This window comes from Crocodylus siamensis, chromosome 3 (genome assembly GCF_052110815.1).
Source record: "Crocodylus siamensis isolate JL-2025a chromosome 3, ASM5211081v1, whole genome shotgun sequence".
Taxonomy (NCBI): domain Eukaryota; kingdom Metazoa; phylum Chordata; order Crocodylia; family Crocodylidae; genus Crocodylus; species Crocodylus siamensis.
Genome location: NC_143397.1, coordinates 181142298 through 181162538, shown reverse-complemented (window position 1 = coordinate 181162538; position 20241 = coordinate 181142298). Strand labels below are relative to the sequence as shown.

Below are 20241 nucleotides of genomic sequence, written 5' to 3'. Positions count from 1 at the left end.
CAGAAACTTTACATGTTTTCCTTTTCTTGTGTTTGTGTATGAAAAAAAAAATCACACCAGCTATTTTTAAGTCCCAGCATGGGAAATACTTTCTTTGTGCTTATGGATGCTGTCAGGTAAACTTAGACAAAAAATTCACAGTGTAAAAAATCTGATGTAGAAAACAATGGGGAGACAGCTTCATCTTTGAAATATGGCTAAGTTATATTGCACAGACGAGGCTTCACTTTCATGTTTCCTGATTTATTTATTTTTTTTAAATTATTATTTCACTCTGAGACTGCAGGCCTTATGTGTGTACTCATTCACATGAGAAAGACTGTATGGTGTTCAGGCCCTGCCATTTTGGCTTGATGCATGAACATAGCTTTTGGTGGGCTTTTTTTTGGTTTGTTTTTTGGGAGGGGTTTATCCTGGATGATAAGTCTGGTATCTCTAGGCACTGAAAAAGAAAATATGCTTCTGTGTTTTATTATGGTTAAAAATAGTCTGAACAAATGTATAGATTTAGGAATTTAGACAACATGTCAAGGGATTTTATATTCAAGGCACTGAAAACTTTTAGTTTTCAGATCAGTAGCTGCTCCTAGTCTTTATCCCCACTAACTGCTACAGGCCACACAATAGGTTAACAGAGGAGGAATGAAAACAGCAAAGAAACTCTGAACAGATTTTCAAATTCCAAATATATGTATACCTATAGCAAGAACTGGCAGCAGTTGGTGTTTTCTGTATAAGATACCACAATTATACCAGTTTGCCTGTTACCAGCAGTTTTATATAAATACCCTTAGTATAAACCAAAATACTAGAAGAGGATGTAAACTACCTGAATGACCTTGTTTTAAAAATTCAGATTCTCAAATGTTTTGTTGTTAAACAAAAATAAAAAATTGTAACAATATTTTAGTTTTTGCACAATTTGTCGCACTCTGTTTAAAATTTGATCAGAAGAACTGCTTTCTAAATGTGTTACCAGGTTTCAGTATTCAGAAACTTGACAACCATGTTGATTGCTATGTCAGTGGCCTATTGATACACTGCCAGTATTGCTGCAGTCACAGTGTAATAGGAAGACACCTATGCTACTTCCAGTTCTGGAAGCAGCATGGCCAGTTAGTGGAGTGTAGCTAGCTTAGTGCACTACTACTTGTGGCCACTAAGCTCTGTCTCTCAGTAGAATTTATTGCCCGTAGCATGACTATGGTGGGATGTCTAGGACAGTGGTCCTGGGTATTGACTTGAGGGGTGTGAAGCAGAAGAATATCAGCTGCCACTGCAGCCATGTGATCATGCCAGCAGCATGGTGGCAACAAGAAGTTGCTGCAGCCCCCATGAGTTGAAGCTGCCCCCAACACCCAGCCACAATGTTACAGCTCTGCTTACTGGCAGAGCTCTGCACTCAGCCAGCTATGCCCAGAGATGGACTCCTTATAGCTTGAGCACACTATCTCATCTCTGCACTGCCTCATGCCACAGTGAGATGCTATAAAGCCTTTCTGAGACGTAATAATTGTAAAAAAACACTTTTGGGAAACAAGAACAGATTTTTGCTACTGTTGGTTGTTAAAGCCATCTGGCTTTTAAAGCCTCATGGCCAAATCTGGATGTTTGGTAGCTTTGCAACAACCATTTTGATAAAAAATAGAAATGGCTTTTATCAGCCCCTGGGAAAAGGAAACAAATTCCACATTTTCAAACTTTGCATGAAATTATATTAAAAGTTATGTTTGTCACATAATCACCATCAAAGTGCTGTACCTTGTTTCTGTGTCTCCAAGCTCTTGCAAAGGTCCATATTTTTCTATATATTGTTCACAAGTCCTCAAATGAGCTCTCATTTCACTCAGACATACCTAGGTAATGTTAAAAGCAGCCTGTTACGTTTTAGGCCAGAATACTTTTATGCAATAAATCAGTTGCATGGCAGTTCTGTTAGCATAACTTGTCTCTGTCATTCTGGGTGTAGCTTACTTAAATGGCAGTTTATTTCAGTGCTATCTTCATTAGAGTCATAGCATTTTAGCTCAAGATGTATCACCATTTCTGTTGTTATACCAGTTTTTCAGCAATAATAAGCTATTATTGGCAGACTGTATCAAATACATTTTGTAATAAACTATTTTTGTATCAAATGTAAAATGAATTCAGTGATTTTTCAGTTTGAGGGCTTTTTCGCTTAGTTTTCTAGCTTTATATTTTTTAATGAAATTTTTGGAGACAACAGGCCATACTCAGCAGGTCTCATTCAGATCCACCTTGGTCCCTATCTAGGTCATATATTAACCTAAGATCTGACCCATTCACTTTAATACAGGACCTTGCTTTATTAGATTTTGTGGACTAGGATCTTAGTTTTTTTAATAAAGGAAAACAACATAAAAATGAGACAAAGATTTTAAATACAGGTATTGTACACGGATACTATCTTTAGATTGCATTGTACATATAGTCTTAGAGATGTATCATATTTATAAATGCGCTAATTATAGTGTATTTAATGCACAATACATTTCCATATGCATCCTCATCATGTATCCTAACTGTCCACTGTCATTTTACAAACAGAATTTAGCTAATTTATTCTGTTAAATATATTTTCCATTGCAGATATGATGTGACGGTATGATAGCAATGAGTAACTTATTACATGCTAAGACAAATACTCAAATTTTGCTAAATATTAAGAAATCTACATAACGGTAGATATCCAAGTAGCAATAGCAGAATACCTAACTCCTGTATTGTTATGCCAGTTTCCCTGTGCAAACAAACCTTTGCCTATGTGTGTATGACAGGTGCCACTGTTGCTTTAAGACCAATGACCACCTGGTGTAGACCCAGCTATGCCAGCAGGAGTTTTTCTGCCAGCAGTTATCTCCCATGAACAGCAGAAGGTCTGTCCTAGAAGCCTTCACCTGCTTGCAGATCCAAAACACTGGAGAGTTTTGCCAGTAGAACTAATTGGCTGCAGGCCAGGGGTTGGCAAACCCTGGCACATGTGTCGGAGCATGGTATGTGAAGCCATTTTGCTCAGCATACCACAGCTGGCCCAGGCTCTTAGCAGGTCTCTGCCACTGGCCATGGAGCGCAGGCTGCTTGCAGCAGGTGGCAGGGAGGCTGCAAGTAGCTGTATTGGGGTCTGTGGACCCTCAGCCTGGCTTGTTGCTAGCAGTGGGTGCATGCGCACCTTGGGGCAGATGTTGAGGAAGGGGCTGGGGCTTTGCTGCCCCAACAAAAATCGGGCCCCTCGTGGCTCTTTGCTGTCTGCCCTTGGCATACCAACATCTTACAAGTCAAGGTTGTGGAGTTTTTTGGTACTCTGCCCACAAATGTTGCTGACCCCTACTATAGGGTCTGATCTTTTCGTATCCCTAGGTCAGCAGAACTTTGATAGTATAGATAAGAGCTTGGAAAGAGGCCTTAATTTTGTCTGGTCCTATGTATGAATAAATACTTAATCAATTGTGGATGTTCAAGGGTACAAACCTGTGTTTCACACTCTGTGCAATTTTGAAATATGCTTTTCATCTTCTTGGCGATATCAGTAGCTGGAATGCCTTCGGAAGGAAGATAAGTCCGGCAATAAGGACACGTCCATGCATTATTCCTTAAGCTTGCTGCAATACAGGAGTGACAGAACCTACATAAAAAAGAACAAAACAAATATAACACTTTCCTCCCCCAAATTTCACTTAAAATGAAAAAGTGCTACAATTCAGAACTTGACATCACCACTGATTGTCAGGATGCTCAGTTTCTACCACAGTTCTAGTCAGTTAATATTTGCTTCTAGCAACTCAGTCTATAGTGTTGTTTATAAGGTGAAATTGCAGGTCATTACAGACGTTATAGGGCTGTTTCTACAGTAAGAAAAACTGTGTACTAGTAAGACTCCGTTAGCAATTCTGAGTAACATGTGAATGCTGTGGGCACAGATAGTGTTCAGTTACCTAAACACGGTGGTAAAGACGCCATACATCAGCATGCTGCAGTTCTGTGCTCCTCGGATTCAGATTAATGTGGTATGAATACTCTGTCCTGGGGGAATGGAGCATTGAGGCCCTCAGTTTGTCTGAACATGAGCCATGATAATCCTGCTTTTGCAGCAGCATTGCACACTGGTGTGCTCAGTAGAGAAGACCTGCATATATGTTCACCCATTAGATTTTTATTTTGCATTTGATATTGTGAATAGAAATCTATTATGACAGAAGTTGTAGTAACTGGAAAGGAATAGGAAAGGGAGGAGTCTATTCAGTTAGTGGAATCTAAGTTAAAGGTAACTGTCATTAACCTAAATGTATATTACCTGTAATTCTGCACTGGGCACGTGATAGTGCTTGGGTCACCTATAATTTACTTCATGTAGACTAAGTAAATCTTCTGTCATAAATACAGACACTTAAGACACATGGGGAAAGTTGGATGCTTTTGAATTCCAACTTGATAACAGTCTTGGAAGGAATGTAGGGCGTGAAGAAGGTTTGAGGGCCTATTTGAACTTTGGGAGAGGGGGCATAAACCCACATGGGACAAAAGGCCTGAGTCTGTATTGCATCTGGGGCCAAAGAGCAAAAATATAAATTGTTCCTTGGGACAAAATGAAAGTATATTTTAAAAGTCAATGGAGTATGTTTTAAAAGCTCAAAGCTGAGGGTACTAGAAGGAGGGGACCCTGAACAGGAAATGCCAGATATTGCCCAGTTCCCTGTTGGGGGTGGGATCTAAGGAGTCATAGTATCATAGGACTAGAAGGGATCTCACAAGATCATCAGGTCCAGGCCCTTGCTCAAGGCAGGATCATCCCTGACTATAAACCATCCTAGCCAAGTGACTGTTTAATCCACTTTTGGAAGTTTCCAAGCACAGAGATTCCACAGCTTCTCCAGGTAGCCTGTTCCAATGCCTGGCCAGTCTCCTAGTCAGAAAAGATGTCTATACACGTGGAGGAGAGGAAGCTTTAATTAGAGTGGCTTCAAGAGCCGCTCTAATTAAAGCACCTGCAGTGTCAGTGTATTCAGCGTCCTGTGCTTCAAAATGCTGGTGGGGTGCTTGAACTTAAGCTCATTTGATGAGCTGTAGTTCAAGCACTCCTGCCATCTATTTCTACTGTGGGGATCCTGAATAGATGTGACATGGAGGCTGCTGGAACATGTTAATTAACATGCTCTGGCAGACTCGATTAATTGAGTCTGCTCCCACATGTGCTAATTAGCACTCATTAGAGTAGACATCCAGCACATGTACAGGTACCCAAAATTCCTCCTAATTTTCAGCCTAAATTTCCCCTGCTGCAGTTTGAGGCTGTTGTTCCTCATCCTGTCCCCTACAGCCACAGAGAAAAGTTCATCTCTATGATATCTGTAATCACCCTTCTGGTATTTGAAGTCTGTTATCAAATTCCACCTTAGTCTTCTCTTCTCCAAATTAAATAGCCCTAGTTCTTTCAGCCTTTCCTCATAAGACTTGCCTTCTAGGCCCCTAATTATTTTTATTGCCTTGTGCTGGACTCTTTCAAACTGTCCGCATTTTTCTTGAAGTGTGCAGCCCAAAACTGGACATAGAACTCCAAGTGAGGCCTCCCTAGTGCTAAATAAAGATGAACAATCACATATCTTGATTGGCAAGTGACGCTCCTGTTAATACAACCCAGGATGCTATTAGGTTTTTTTGCAACAAGAGCACACTGTTGGATCATATTTAGCTTTTGATCCACCATAAACCCCAGGTCCTTCTCTGCAGTACTGCAGCCAAGCCAGTCATTCCCCAATTTGTATCTGTGCCTGTGGTTATTCCATCCCAAGCATAGGAATTTGCTCTTGTCCTTGTTCATCTGGTTGATTGCCAACATTTTTTCCAGTTTATCCAGGTCATTCTAGCCCTGCTCTTGGAATGTGTACAGTTCCACTCAACTTGATGTCATCCACAAATTTGTTGAGTGTGCATTTGATTGCAACATCCAAATCATTAATGAAGATGTTGTATGATACTAGACCCAGGACAGACCCCTGGGGAACCCCCTACCTCCTCCCAACCAGACACTGAGCCATTGAAGACTACTTGCTGAATATGATATCTCACCAGTTATGTATCCACCTTACAGTACATTCATCTTAGCTTATTAATGAGGATGTCATAGAAGATAGTGTCAAAAATCTTGCCAACATCAAAGTATACCATATCCGTTGCTCTTCCCCTCATCCACAAGCCTGTCATTTTGTCATAGAAGGAAATCAGATTGGTCAGGCATGACTTGCTCTTGGTGAATCCATGCTGACTGTTCCTGATCACCCTGTTCTATTCTAGGTGCTTCACAATGGATTCTTTAAGGACCTGCTCCATGATCTTTCCAGGTATAGAGGTCAGACTGATTGGTCTTTAGTTCCCTGGATTTTCCTTTTTCCCCTTCTTAAAGATGGGCACTACATTGCCCTTTTCCAGGTATCCAGGACCTCACCTGACCTTCATGAGCTCTACCTCCACCAATTCCTCCAGTAGTACATCCTGTTTAGCCTGCTGCCTTGTAAGCATGTAGCTTCCCTAAGTAATTCCTGATCTGATCTGCCATTACTCTAGGCTGTTTGTCTCTTTCCCTATTGCTGCTGCGAACTGAGCTCATTAGCTAGTAGCTGCCCCACTCGTGAAAACTGAAATAAAAAAGGCATTAAATACTTCAGACTCTCTGCATCATCTGTGACTAGATTGCCTTTTGCAAGGGACCTGTGGAATCTCTGGTCTTCCTCATAAATAATTCCTTTTTATTGTCTTTTATGTTCCTTGCCAGCTATATCTCAAATTATGCCTTGGCCTTCCTAATTTTCTCTCTGCACGCTGTTGCCAGCTTTGGCCATTTTCAAGGTGCCTAGGCTAAGCTACAGAAGTGTTGCTAAGCAGAAGGCCTAAAGCCTATATCTGAGTGACTGCAGTGTGAACCTTTGCAGATGTGACAACTAACTTGGTCAGCAAGTAAAGGAAGCCATCAAACACAATTAAACAAAGCACAAGACCTGAAAGGTAAAAACATATATTAAATAACCCATATACACATTATCTCATAGCTTTATCTTAAAAAGAGTAGTAGTAGTGATTGATGTAACCAAATGTATTAGATGTTATTTTGCTATAATAAATATATTTTTGTTAAAATGCTTAAATAATTTGTAAAAACAAAAACAGCCTTGTCAGTGAAGACCATAAAGTAAGGTGAATAAGAAACAGGAACAGCATTCCACAATGGGGAAGGAAAGGAGATAAGGAACCCTACCTCTTTCCCAAGGATATAAATTCCAACTAATTGATGCCTTCCAAGTCTACAAGAGATCTGGTTCAGTCCAGTTCCAAAAGTTTTAGTGAAACAAAGAAATTTAAATAAAACCAATCAGATATTATGTACTAGAATATTAAAACTAGTCATCTATAAATATTGGACATAGGCTGGAGGGAAATTTGGAAAACTGAGCACATTCAAAAAGATCTACTGCCAATCTGTGCACCACCTTCTTTCTACCTCTTGAGTCTCCCCAGCCAGTATAGGTGAGAATCTACGTTGTGCTGTTGCAGGTAGCCAGATAGACATTGGGATAAATGTTTGTTTTTATGTTTTAAGGTGCAAACAATTAAAAGGTTGGACTGTTGACTTGTTTCTCCCTCTTATCAGAAGCCTGCCCACAAGGTTACCTGTAATCTGGGTAACAATGCCCATGCAATAAGTCTTGCTATTTGGTATTGGGGTAGGACAGTGAAAAATGGACTGCATGGAGCCTCACCCCAAAAAGAGGTTCAAAGGTAGGCTGACTAGATATTCTTCTGCTTGCTTGGGTGATGTGCTGATATTGGTGGGAAGTGTGAGGTCTTCCAAAACAGGAAGCCTGATTTGGGGTTCTGAATGTCAGGGGAACAGGGGCTGGTTGGGGGGGAGGAAATCTTAAGGAACAGAGTAAGAGGGAGAGAATGAGCTCACAGTACATCAGACAAAGATCAGTTATCTCAGATTTTGTTTACCCCCAAGATCACATCGGAGCTTGTAAGCTGGGAAAGTTGGAAAGGAAGCAGTGTTGGGAACCAGAAGAATTGTCCAGTTTAACATCAGTCTAGTTGAAAATGTAGTAGAATTGTCTGTGGAAGTGTCTTCTAAATCTGTTATAATTTGGTATGAAAGCATAGTGCTGTGGGTTTATTAGAGGACTGAAAAATATTTACAAAAGACTGCTAGGTACAGATCCTGTTAGTCATTTATGTTAAATAAAAGCAGAAAGTAGCCTACAGTCTTGGCTACATTCTGCTCTCAGTTAAATCAATGGGAATTTTAGGATTTGGTCTGTGAAGATGAGTGAATTTATCAAAAATGCAATAGAATGACATTAGAACTATGGAAATTATACTGTGAAACTTTAAGCAGCAGACACAGGAACCGTCACATCAGGCACCTCAGTGGACATGCTTGACAGACTGCTCGAGATAGTGTCTACACAATTCTCTGAGATAAGGCTGGGAGCATGAGGAAAGCTTTATTGATGTTTTGTCTAAGCTTGCTAGATTGAAAGCTGAAGCAATAAACATTGACTGATATTTTCATTTTTACTTTGATCTGTACATGCTTTTTCCCCCCCTACTGTGTGTCTAACCAGACTAAAAAGCAGCAAAAGAGTAAGGAAATGTCTTTTTGTGTGCTTTACAGAGTGGACTGGTTGCAATGGGGGCCTGATGCTGCCATAGGGAAAAAGCCAAAAAAACCAAGAGAATAACATGCTTTCCATTCCCATTTGCTCAAGCAGCCTCTTGCAGTCTTTTCCAGCCCACACAACAGCTAAAAACAGAGGATGAAGTTGTGGCAGTGCCACCTTTCATGTTCCTCCTATTTCTCAATCTGTGACATGGGCAACAGCAATTTTCCTGGAGATCTGAATCTAAAGCTCCAAATGTCATTGATATGATGGGTGGAGCTGACCTGAAGCTGGCAACGAGGCAAAATCCTTGGAAAATGTCTGAAGCATAGCATCTCACTATAATATAGTTTAATTAGTTCTTGATTTTAACTGTCTTGCATCACATGCAGCCTTTCAAAACTGCAAAGTAGTGTGAAGCACTACTGCACTGGAAATCACACACTGGCAGCACTCACTTTAAATAAGTGTTGGAGACTATTCAAGGGTGTGGTGAGGAAGGCTGAATAAATCCTCTGTCCCAGAGTAAACCACATTATAATATGATTTAGAAGGAAGGGTAGATATGTACCTTTATAGACTGACTAAATAAAAGATATATATGATTTAGCCACAGTTGTGTCATAAAGCCACATTTTGATCTAGATCAGGGGTTTCCAGACTCTGTACTCCTGGGGCAGGCAAGACACCTCTGGGGGTTACACAGGAGACATTGTGCAATAGCAGATTTAATTTTCATAATAATAATAGGTATTTAAGGAGTTAAAATATAAAATGTATGCTGGTGGGGGTATGCAGACAGCTGGTAAATCTGGAAGGGGGTATGCAATAAGCAAAAGCCTGGGAACCTCTGATCTAGATTGTTTTTGTACTTTAAACAGCATTTTCTGTTTCCTTAACAGACAGAGTATTCTTTGCTAAATAACACTGGATCATGGTTCACCCCAGTTGTCTGACAGCCTTCCTCTTTTAATGTCACAGGTTGTGATACCAGATTGCCCTCTGACCCTTTTGTTTGCTCTACCTGCTAAATCATCACCAAGGGAAAGGATGAAATGCTTTATATCAACTAAACTGCTCTGTATCTTGTCCCCTCCACTCCCTATAAAAAGTTTGGATAGGTTTTCGGCTATAACAAACTCTCATCTATATTTGAGGTTCCATGATCCAGCCTTAAAACAATTTGCCATTCAACTTTATTTGTTCAATAGACGTGTAAATAAGGAGCTGGTTTACTTAAGAACAGCCAGTGTGGAGGTAAAAGAAATAGCTAAACTTCTCAGGATATTGTTCCTGAACTTTGTTGAAAGCCCCCTCCCCCCTGCCCTTCCCCCAAAAAGAAAAAGCAATATATGATCTGCACAATTGATTGAAATATCTGGTAATTTTTTTCAAGTCCTAGCTTTATATAACACATTATTTTTGAAGACCATGAGAATGGCATGGAAGGAATGAAACCAGAAAGGGATGATTTAATTGCCTGCCTGTCCTGCAACAAGCATGTCACAATTCACCAGTGCCATTCACTTAGAGAAGGAAGCAGCAAAACTGGCTATATGCCTCCTTTTGTGGTGTACAGATTCTGGGGGTAGCTACTGACCAGACCAATCCTTGGGAAGCTGAGGAGAGCCAGAACAATCAAGCCTATAATGCCACCCTCTCCCCCCATACCTCTTTTTTCCTAAATACTTGCTTTCACCATCTTGCAGGGATTTGTGCTGCCACACAGGGTAGTCTGCATAAAATACACAGTTGTAAAGAGACTCATGTGAGTACTCCCCATAGGTTTGTTCTTTTTTCCTTAGGTTGCTATTAAGGTAACCCTGATCCAAGGTCGAATGGTCACAAACTCCTCCATGACCTTTTCAGGCTGGACATGGGGATGTGGGCATGTTAGAAGGGAGGAATAGCCTACAATCGGACCTAGACAGGTTACAGGGGTGGGCGGACGAGAATAGGATGGGATTCAACACCGACAAGTGCAAGCTGATGCACCTGGGGAGGAAGAACCAGTACCATACCTACAGGCTGGGGAACTCCCTTTTCGTCAGTACAGAGGCAGAAAAGGATCTTGGACTCGTCATTGATGCCAAGATGAATATGGGCAGGCAGTGTGGGGATGCAGTCAGGAAGGCCAAATGCACCTTGTCATGCATCCACAGATGCATCTCAAGCAGGTCCAAGGAGTTGATCCTCCCCCTCTATGTGGCACTGGTCAGGCTGCAGCTGGAGTACTGTGTCCAGTTCTGGGTGCTGCACTTCAGGAGGGATGTGGACAACATGGAGAGAGTCCAGAGGAGGGCCACTCGCATGATCGGGGTAGCAGGGCAGGTCCTACGAGGACAGGCTACAGGACCTGAACCTGTTCAGCCTCCATAAGAGAAGGCTGAGGGGGGATCTAGTAGCCTGTTACAAACTAGTCAGGGGGGACCAGCAGGCATTGGGGGAGTCCCTGTTCCCCCGAGCACTACCAGGAGTGACTAGAAATAACAGTCACAAGCTGGCAGAGGGTAAATTCAGATTAGACATCAGGAGGCGCTACTTCACCGTCAGAGTGGCTAGGATCTGGAACCAACTTCCAAGCAAAGTGGTGCTGGTTCCTACCCTGGGGGTCTTTAAGACAAGGCTAGACAATCACCTTGCTGCGGTCATTTGACCCCAGTATTCTTTGCTGCCATGGCAGGGGGTCGGACTTGATGATCTGCTCAGGTCCCTTCCGGCCCCTACCTACTATGAAACTATAAGTAAGAACTTCTTTACTGTCCGAGCCCCCAAGTTTTGGAATGGACTGCTGCCAGAGGTGGTTCAAGCACCTACTCTGAACGCCTTCAAGAGACAGTTGGATGTTTATCTTGCTGGGATCCTATGATCCCTGCTGACTTCCTGCCCCTGGGGCAGGGGGCTGGACTCGATGATCTTCCAAGGTCTAGTGTCTATGAATCTATAAAAACAGCAGCTGCTGCAGCTGCCAGTTGGCTGTACCACCAGAAGTAGCTGCACTACCCAAAGCACAGAGCTGCCCTGTTATGCCTCTATTTCCACATTCTGTCCTTCCAGACCTGCTCTGCCCCTTTCTCCTGCCCCCAGGAGGAGTAGAAAAAAGTTTTTTGTTGTTCTTCTGGTTTGATTTTTTTCATGTTTTTTTCCTGCATTTTTTTTTAGGAGGAGGTTTTAAAAACATTGTTCTATTTCTCTGTATTCTGAAATGACTATTTTAAAAACATTTTAGCCAGCTGTCTTTATTTAAGAGTGAAACTGGTAGTAACAGAATATATTTTTAAAAATGCATTACACTAAATGTGTTTCTGCGTAAAAATAGTATTATAGTCTTTACAAACTATGAAGATAAAGTCATAATTTACATGCGGATTACTAAATATTGAGCCCATCTGAAAACAGTAAGGAGAAATGACGCAAAAACCACATAAAATGTTATACAGAGCCAAATACAATGTTACAAATATCCACTTGTTACACAAAACCAAATAAAATGGTACAAGTATCCAATCCAGACAACCATGTGAATAGCAATGCTTATCATCTCTCAACTATCTAAGTAGGCTTCCTGGTTGAACAGTCTATTTATTTAAATGGGAGCCATCAGCTACCTAAACCTTCTGGAGCAAGAGTGCCATAATTATAGTTTAATAGTTTCTAGGGTCGGAAGGGACCTAGGCAGATCATCTAGTCCGACCCCCTGCCATGGCAGGAAAGAATGCTGGGGTCAAACGACCCCAGCAAGGTGTTCATCTAACCTCCTCTTAAACACCCCCAGGGTAGGAGCCTGCACCATTTCTCTTGGAAGTTGGTTCCAGACCCTAGCCGCCCTGACTGTGAAGTAGCGCCTCCTGATATCTAACCTAAACCTACCCTCTGCCAGCTTCTGACCGTTATTCCTGGTCACTCCTGGCGGTGCTCGGGGGAACAGTGACTCCCCCAGTGCCTGCTGATCCCCCCCGACTAGTTTATAACAGGCCACAAGATCCCCCCTCAGCCTTCTCTTCTGGAGGCTGAACAGGTTCAGGTCCCTTAGCCTCTCCTCATAGGGCCTGCCCTGTTGTCCCCTGATCATACGAGTGGTCCTCCTCTGGACTCTCTCCATGCTGTCAACATCCCTCTTGAAGTGTGGTGCCCAAAACTGGACGCAATACTCCAGCTGCGGCCTGACCAGTGCCGCATAGAGGGGGAGGATCACCTCTTTGGACCTGCTCGAGATGCATCTGTGGATGCATGACAAGGTGCGGTTGGCCTTCCTAACTGCCTCCCCACACTGCCAGCCCATGTTCATCTTGGAGTCAGTGATGACTCCAAGATCCTTTTCTGCCTCCGTGCTGACAAGAGGGGAGTTCCCCAACCTGTAGGTATGGTGCCGGTTGTTCCTCCCAAGGCGCATCACCTTGCACTTGTCTGTGTTGAAACCCATCCTATTCTCATCCGCCCACCTGTCTAGGTCTGATTGTAGCCTGTTGCATCCTTCCAGTGTGCCCACATCCCCCCACATCTTAGTGGCATCAGCAAATTTGAACAGGGTGCTTTTTATCCCCTCATCCAAATCGCTGATGAAGATGTTGAACAGTGCGGGCCCAAGGACCGAGCCCTGCGGAACCCCACCGCCCACGTCCTTCCAGGTTGAGAAGGACCCATCTACCACCACCCTCTGGGTGCGGCCCTCCAGCCAGTTGGCGACCCATTAGACTGTGTGGGTGTCTACACCACAGCCCCCCAGTTTCTTAATGAGAATGGGGTGAGAGACAGTGTCGAATGCCTTCCAGAAGTCCAGGAAGACTATATCCACTGCTACCCCTGCATCTAATGATCTGGTGATCTGGTCACAAAAGGCCACCAGGTTGGTCTGACAGGGCCTGCCACTGATGAACCCGTGTTGGTTGCCCCTAAGCATGCAGTCCCCTGCTGGCCCCTCATGGATGTGTGCCAGAATAATTTTCTCAAACAGCTTGCCTAGGATCGAGGTAAGACTAACTGGCCTATAGTTTCCCGGGTCCTCCTTCCTGCCTTTTTTGAAGATGGGAACCATGTTGGCCCTCTTCCAGTCCACCGGTACCTCACCAGAGCACCACGAGTGCTGGTAAAGCCGTGCCAGGGGACTTGCAATGACCTTGGCCAGTTCCTTTAGAACTCTAGGGTGGAGATCATCCGGGTCGGCTGACTTGAATACGTCCAACCCCTCCAGAAGCTCCCTAACTAAATCCTCGCTAACCCGTGGCCCAGGTGTGCCTCCCCCAGGGCCCGAGGGGGGCCCAGCAGGGAGGTGGCTGTTCTGGTCCCTACTTAGGAAGACGGAGGGAAAGAAATCGTTAAACATCGTTATACTTGTTTACTTTCCAAGCAGAGTAGGCTAAGTCAGATGGAGGCACTCTTATTCTTGAAGAATGGTGTCCAGATGCCATGTCAATCTGCAATAGCTATGTCAGCATGACTCCAGAGGTAACGAATGAACTCTTAATGAGGACTATAGAAAGAGGATGGATTCGGGTAAAGGCCTTGTGCTTTTCTCTATAATTCTTGCATGCATTTTCCTTTATGGAGCAGGGGTTCCTAAACCATGGTGCACCTACCCCTGGGGCACGCAACACATCTCTGGGGAAAGGTACATGGGAGAAACTGCGTAATAGCGGATTTATTTGTCATGATAAGAATGATTGGCATTTAAGGGATTAAAATACAAAACCTATGCTGATAGGGTTACATGGGCAGCTGGTAAATCTGGAAGGGGGTAGGCAATAAGAAAAAGTTTGGGAACCTCTGCAATACAGCTTTGGGGGCTTTTTTCCACCCCAGTTCATATTGATTGTTCTGCTTGACACACTCAAGCAGAGCCAAATTTTCCAGCCTTTCCTCAGCAGAGGTGAGGGACTGTCCGTGTCCATGTCCATGCGGAGGACACTCCTCACTCCACTCCAGCCCTTTGCCCCCCGAAATCTGAAAACACTACGGAAACACGGGGCTGGCAAGGGAAAAGGGGCACCTTGGGACCCCTGCCCTGCCTGCTCCCCCAGCTCTTTTGCCTTTAAGCCTCAAAGGTTTCCTGGTTCTTTTAAGGGCCTGTCCCTGCCTGGGGCTATCTGGCAGGAGGAGCCCCGGGTCTCTGCTTTTCCTCCGTGGCACAGCGGAGCCGTGCGATCCCCTGACCCTGCAGAGCTGCCCGTCACGGGCGGAGAAACGCCGCTGTTGCCGGGGGAGCAGGCCGAAAGCCCTGCGACTCAGGCACCGCGGCGCGGCAGCCTGCTTCGCCCTCCCTGCCCCGCGCCGCACTCACACGTGTCCGCACTGGGTCCGCACGGGCTGGTGCAGCACCTCCAGGCAGATGGAGCAGTCGAAGGACGGCGGCGGCCGCGGCTCGGCAGCTCCGCCCGGGCCCCGCGGGGGCTGGGGGGCAACGGCCGCCGCCTCGCTGCGCAGCGCGGAGCCCATGGCGCTGCCTCGCCCGCTCTCTCCTCCGCGCCGCCCAGCTCACTCCGGCCTAGGCCGGCCTGCGGCGTCCTCGGCCTGAAACCCGAGCCCTGCGCCGGCCGCCCCGCTCCCTGCCCCCAGCCCTGCAGGGCCCTGCTGCTCTCCGCGCTCCCCCCGCCGAGCTATTCAGTTGGGACACTTGTACCAGGTGACACTCTGCATAGGAAAGCCGTGCCCAGCAGAGCACCCGCGCTAACGGGGAGCCGCACTTCAAATGCCCAAGGCTTTTCCCCTTTGCTTTTCTTCTTCAGGTTAGACGGGCTTCTGAGCAGGCCTCTCTCTGTCACAGCGCTGATGCACCGGGTGGCGTGACAGCGAGGTAGCTGGGATAGCCTGCAGTTGAATAGAAGGCATCTGGTGAAGGAAGTTTCAACCCATGAAAACTTGTGCTTTATGTATATATAGCATGTATGTATATGTTATAACCAAAGTGTGTGTGTGTGTGTGTCCTGTATAGATACATAGGGCACAAGCTGATCTCCTCACAGCTGCGAGGGAGCAGCCCCTGAGCAGGGACAGCTCCCTCTGCCCCCAGGGGCACTGGGGCAGGTCCTGATCTCTGCCCCGTGGGAAGACTTGTGTCCATGCCACATGGGGATCGGGACCTGTCTGGATCCCTGCATGGCTGGAAAGACAGCTGCCCCTGCTGCCAGCACAGCTCTTCCAGGCACATGGGGATCAGGACCCATCCAGAGCCCCTCTTGGCAGGGACATGGCTTCCCCTGCAGTGGACACAGCTTCCCCCACATCAGGGCTTCACCAGGCAGCAGCAGGGCAGCCTGGGCTGACCGGGAGCAAATTGTGCCTGGTCAGAATCGACACGTACTACTGCACAGTAGCTAATGCACCATTAATTTAGTACCTGTATTTCCCGGTATTAGCTAATGGTGCATTAGTGTCATTTACTGCACAGTATATCCCATGCATGTATAAGCGGTGACATTGTAATGCACAGTAAAGCATCTCGTATAGATGTGCCTGGTGTGCTTAAAATGGATGCAGCAGGCAACAGATTAGCTATGCCAGGGATTTTGGTGCTGCTAATGTAGGAGTATGACAGCAGTATCTCTACTGGAGCCTCTCTATTGGTGACTCCGCCCTCCTGTTATGGGCCAACTGCCTGCTTACTCGCTTGTTATGCCTTGATCTTAATTGATTAATTAAGTGATGTAATTAGCAGGAGGCTGCCCATGTTATTCACCCCGGTGGCCAGGGGGCACTATCTGCGGCTCCTTTTTCCTCCCCTACACCACAGCCCAAGCCTCGCAGATGTTACTGACGTGGTTTTAACTTGGACCTTGCTGTAATTTGGCCCTCTTCATGACTTCCCTGGGCTTTCGCCGCCCTGTCTCGTCCTGGACCCTCCTGGTGCCCTGCTGCCCCCTCTTGGTGAGGGGGCAGCAGAGCCCCCTTCGTCCTCTGGGCTCCTTGCCGCCCAGTGTCCCAGGGAAAGAAGTAACGAGGGGTATTCACCAGCAGCAGGAGACGCAGCACAGCAGGGGTGGAAGGAAGAGCCTGCGCGGCTTGTCAGTTGCCTCTTTATTCAATTAAGGCTGGCTGGTGAATTGAGGGTGATGTCAGCCTCAAACGCCGACTGGCAGAAATAGAAATGGTGGCCGATGCCACAGAGGGCAGGAGGGAGAGCAGCATGAGAGGGGAGCTGCAGCTGCCACAGGGAGAGGAAAGGATCCTCCCCATGGGACCCACGGAGCCTGATAAGCTGGGGGCAGTTGCTGGCAGTGCAGGGCAGAGCGCTCTGACAGGAGCATGCACAGGATGGTGAGGGAGCAACAGGCACGCCGACCCCAGGGACGGAACAAGAGCTGCACCCAGCGCCGAAGCAGACCCCAGGTGGGAGTATTGGGACAACCAGGGCGAGGAGGAAGCCATGCCAGAGGGAGAAGACCCCAGGAGAACCCCAAGGGGTTTACAATCCGGGTGGGTATTGCCACCAGTCCCAGCTGGGCTGACGGGAGAACGGGAGTGAATCCCGGAGGCGACGGGCCAGGAGTAAAGTGCCCCCCCTCCCCCAGCTGGAGCCAGGGGAAGGATAGTAAGGGGGCAGGGCGCAGCCATGTCAGGAAGTGGTTCATTATTCTGTGTTTTGTTAATGCGTTTTATTTAGTTGCCCCATGCGAAGGGGAAGAGTGGAAAGTGCAGGGTACCCTTGAGGAATGGGGCTGAGGAGGAGCCTTGGAAGGTTTTTTTGTTTCCCCGAAAGAAGGGGTGGAGGCAAGGAGGGTCAAGGGGGCAGGCCCACACAGGCGAACTTGGCCATAGGCCACGGGCATTTAGACACCAAGCTGTGAGGCATTATCCCACCAGACGGGACAAGGCCAACAGAAAGACAACGCACTGAAGGAGGCGTGAGGCTGGGGTGTAGGGGTGGTGGAGCCCCATGAATGACCGCCGAGCGAACCACGTACACTAGACCAAGTACATTAGTGTACACCAAGTACACTAGATGACCAATCCTGCCTACTGAGGAACAACAAGTCGTGGCAGGTGAGAACGGGGGAGGCGACTCGAGGGGGGAACATCTGTTTGGTCTGCGACACAAGTCCGTAAGGCGCCTTATATCTACCACCAGAGTGAAGGTCGCACGAGAACGACTATTCGAGGCCCGGCGGCCACACACAGTATACCATTTGTTGTTCTTTTTTCATATTAAAAGGAGACTTGCTTAACATATTCTGAGTTTGTCAATATTATCATGAATTTGGATAAGTATTTCCTGTAGTTCAGTATCTTTGCATAAAAAAATGTAACCTACTTTTTAATAAGAAACAAAAAAGGAAAAAGTATATTTGGCATATTGTTCTATCCAACACTAGTACAAAAGCCTTTAAAAATGCATGTGGCAAATAAAAGTAATATTATTTATGAGAAGGACACAGAGAATGTCAATGTCCTTTGTTGCTGGATGCAGGATGTAATCCTTCATTCATTGTACTCAAAATATGTAATGAAGTTAGAGGAAGTTTTAGGGGATGGACGAATGCAGGAATAAGAAAAAAAGTTTTATTGTTCCTGTCAATCCTCTCATGGAGCAGAGGTGTGCCTCACATGGAAATTACAACTGAGTGGATTTACAAGGTAGGGAGGCTTGGACATACAATGCATTTCTGCTATGTTAAGTAGTAAACTTACGATGCACAAGCCTAAGCTGGTCTAGCTCACTTCAGTTCAGTGTAGAATTGCGCAGGGAAAAATAATGGGTAAAACTACACTGAGGTTAAATACTCTGGGGTACATGTTGTATGTATGCAGCTATTCCCAAAGTGGCTGTCTGCTCAAAATACACAGGTGGCAAGGCACTGTAATAGTCACCTTCTGTCTGAAGCTACACAGAGGCTGCATCTACACAAACTGCCGACTCCACAATTGTTAATTTGCAGTCATTTAGTACCAGTGTTACTGCACAGTCTTGTATCCGCAGTTATTTTTAGATGCTACTGCGCAGTAGCTCATTACTACTGTGCAGTAGTGTTGCCATCAACGTTCATGCCCAGCAACACTACAGTGCTTTGGCAATGAGCCCAAACTTCAGTGATGCAACACGATAACAGTATCATTAGCCAATAGAATGTTTATCTGTTCAGTTATCTCCAATGACAATGCAAGAAAAAGCAATCCATGACTGACTAAAGCCTTCCTGGTAAATTAGAGTATTCTCAAAGATTAACCACACTCTGACAATTTGAACATGAATAATGTATGAAATCCATTAAATCGCATTTTATTAAAAATACGTATTAACAAGCAATTAAGCATCTATCTGTAATGTGTGGAACAAAAAAATTGCATTATCATTGGAGACATAAAATGGAAGTCTCATGCAGCTAGTAGTAAAATGTATAGAGGTTTAAAAAAGTGTAGGTGATAACTTTCTAATATAAAAGATATTGCCCCTTCCTCCCCATGGAATACCTGTTTCAGATCTCATTATAATAGATAAAGAAGAACTTGATCAATAGATAGAAAGTTGGTGTTTTTCTTTGAAACAGTGATTATGACCTGTTCACATTCCGTAGGAGCAGAGGACAGCCTCAGACAGTAATATATATTGCTGATATGTGGAGCAAGTAATTCCATTCCATTGCAGGATATGGAAGCGCTTTCTGGGTTTTATGATGGGTAAGTGAAAGGAGTGACATCTAGAATCCTGTGGAGGAAAGTGAGACATTACAAAAGCAACTGTTTTCTTCAAGCTGTAGGTTTTCCCTCAACCTTTCTTGCCAAGTATCCTCTTTCTGTCTCATCTCTGTCTCACAGTATAGAAGTTTGCTCCTTGTTGTCTGGCACCCTCTGCTGTTGTGCTCACATCTGACAAGCAGCAGATTAGCGAGCAGCGTTGCACTCTTCCTTGGTTATGTAGGCCAAGCTCCGTGGAAAGCCAGGCTCTGTACATCTGTGGGCCCACAATGCACATTCAACTTGAGTTCTAGCCAGGCCTTCCCAGTCATGCCACTGGCATCCAGTCTGCCCTGCTTCCTGCAAGTCCTTCTCAGAGCTGTCCAGAGGGGCGGGGGCAAATCGGGGCGACCACCCTCACCTCCATCCATGCACTCTGCCCAAATCCCTCACCCTATGCATTTATAAGTATGCCTTAATCCTTTATTTCCTGTTTTTCAGAAATGTAAATGTACATTACCTTCAGGGCACCCTGATCCCCACTAACAAGGCAGGCAGGGAGAGGGGCTCAGGACTCTTCAAGGTGCACCAGATCCTGACTGATGTAAGTGGGGACTCATAAGTAAGATAGAGAGGACTGCTGGACTGCCCAGGTCCCAGCTCAGATGAAGGGGGAAGGGAGAAGAACTCTGATCCCACTCACAGAGGCAGGTATCTCAAGACACCTTTACACATGCTCCAGGGTTGGGGGGTGGGGGAGAGGAGGGCAACGCTTTAATTAGAGCAGCCCCGAGAGCTGCGTTCAACGAGCTCTTTCAATGAGCTGTAGTTCAAGTGCCCCCGCCACCATTTGTAAGTGTGGGCACTCTGATACACAAGATGCAGGAGGCTGCTGGAGTGCAGTAATCACCATGCTCCAGCAGACTCAATTAATCGAGTCTACTCTGACACGGTGGAATTGCAGTGTGTC

At 45.5% G+C, this 20241-nt stretch overlaps 1 protein-coding gene across 3 annotated transcripts in view; it reads right to left on the bottom strand.

Moving 5' to 3' along the window:
* Positions 1 to 15231, bottom strand: part of RNF125 (ring finger protein 125) — a 32960-nt gene extending 17729 nt beyond the window's left edge. For all 3 annotated transcript variants that reach the window (XM_090039889.1, XM_090039890.1, XM_090039888.1), the window contains exons 1-3: positions 14944 to 15231; positions 3490 to 3643; positions 1762 to 1856 (exon numbers count right to left, since the gene is read on the bottom strand). In XM_090039889.1, the coding sequence (XP_089896015.1) occupies positions 1762 to 1856; positions 3490 to 3643; positions 14944 to 15098 (404 nt within the window). In that variant the 5' untranslated portion in view covers positions 15099 to 15231. The remainder of the gene's footprint in view (positions 1 to 1761; positions 1857 to 3489; positions 3644 to 14943) is intronic.
* Positions 15232 to 20241: the final 5010 nt, after the last annotated feature.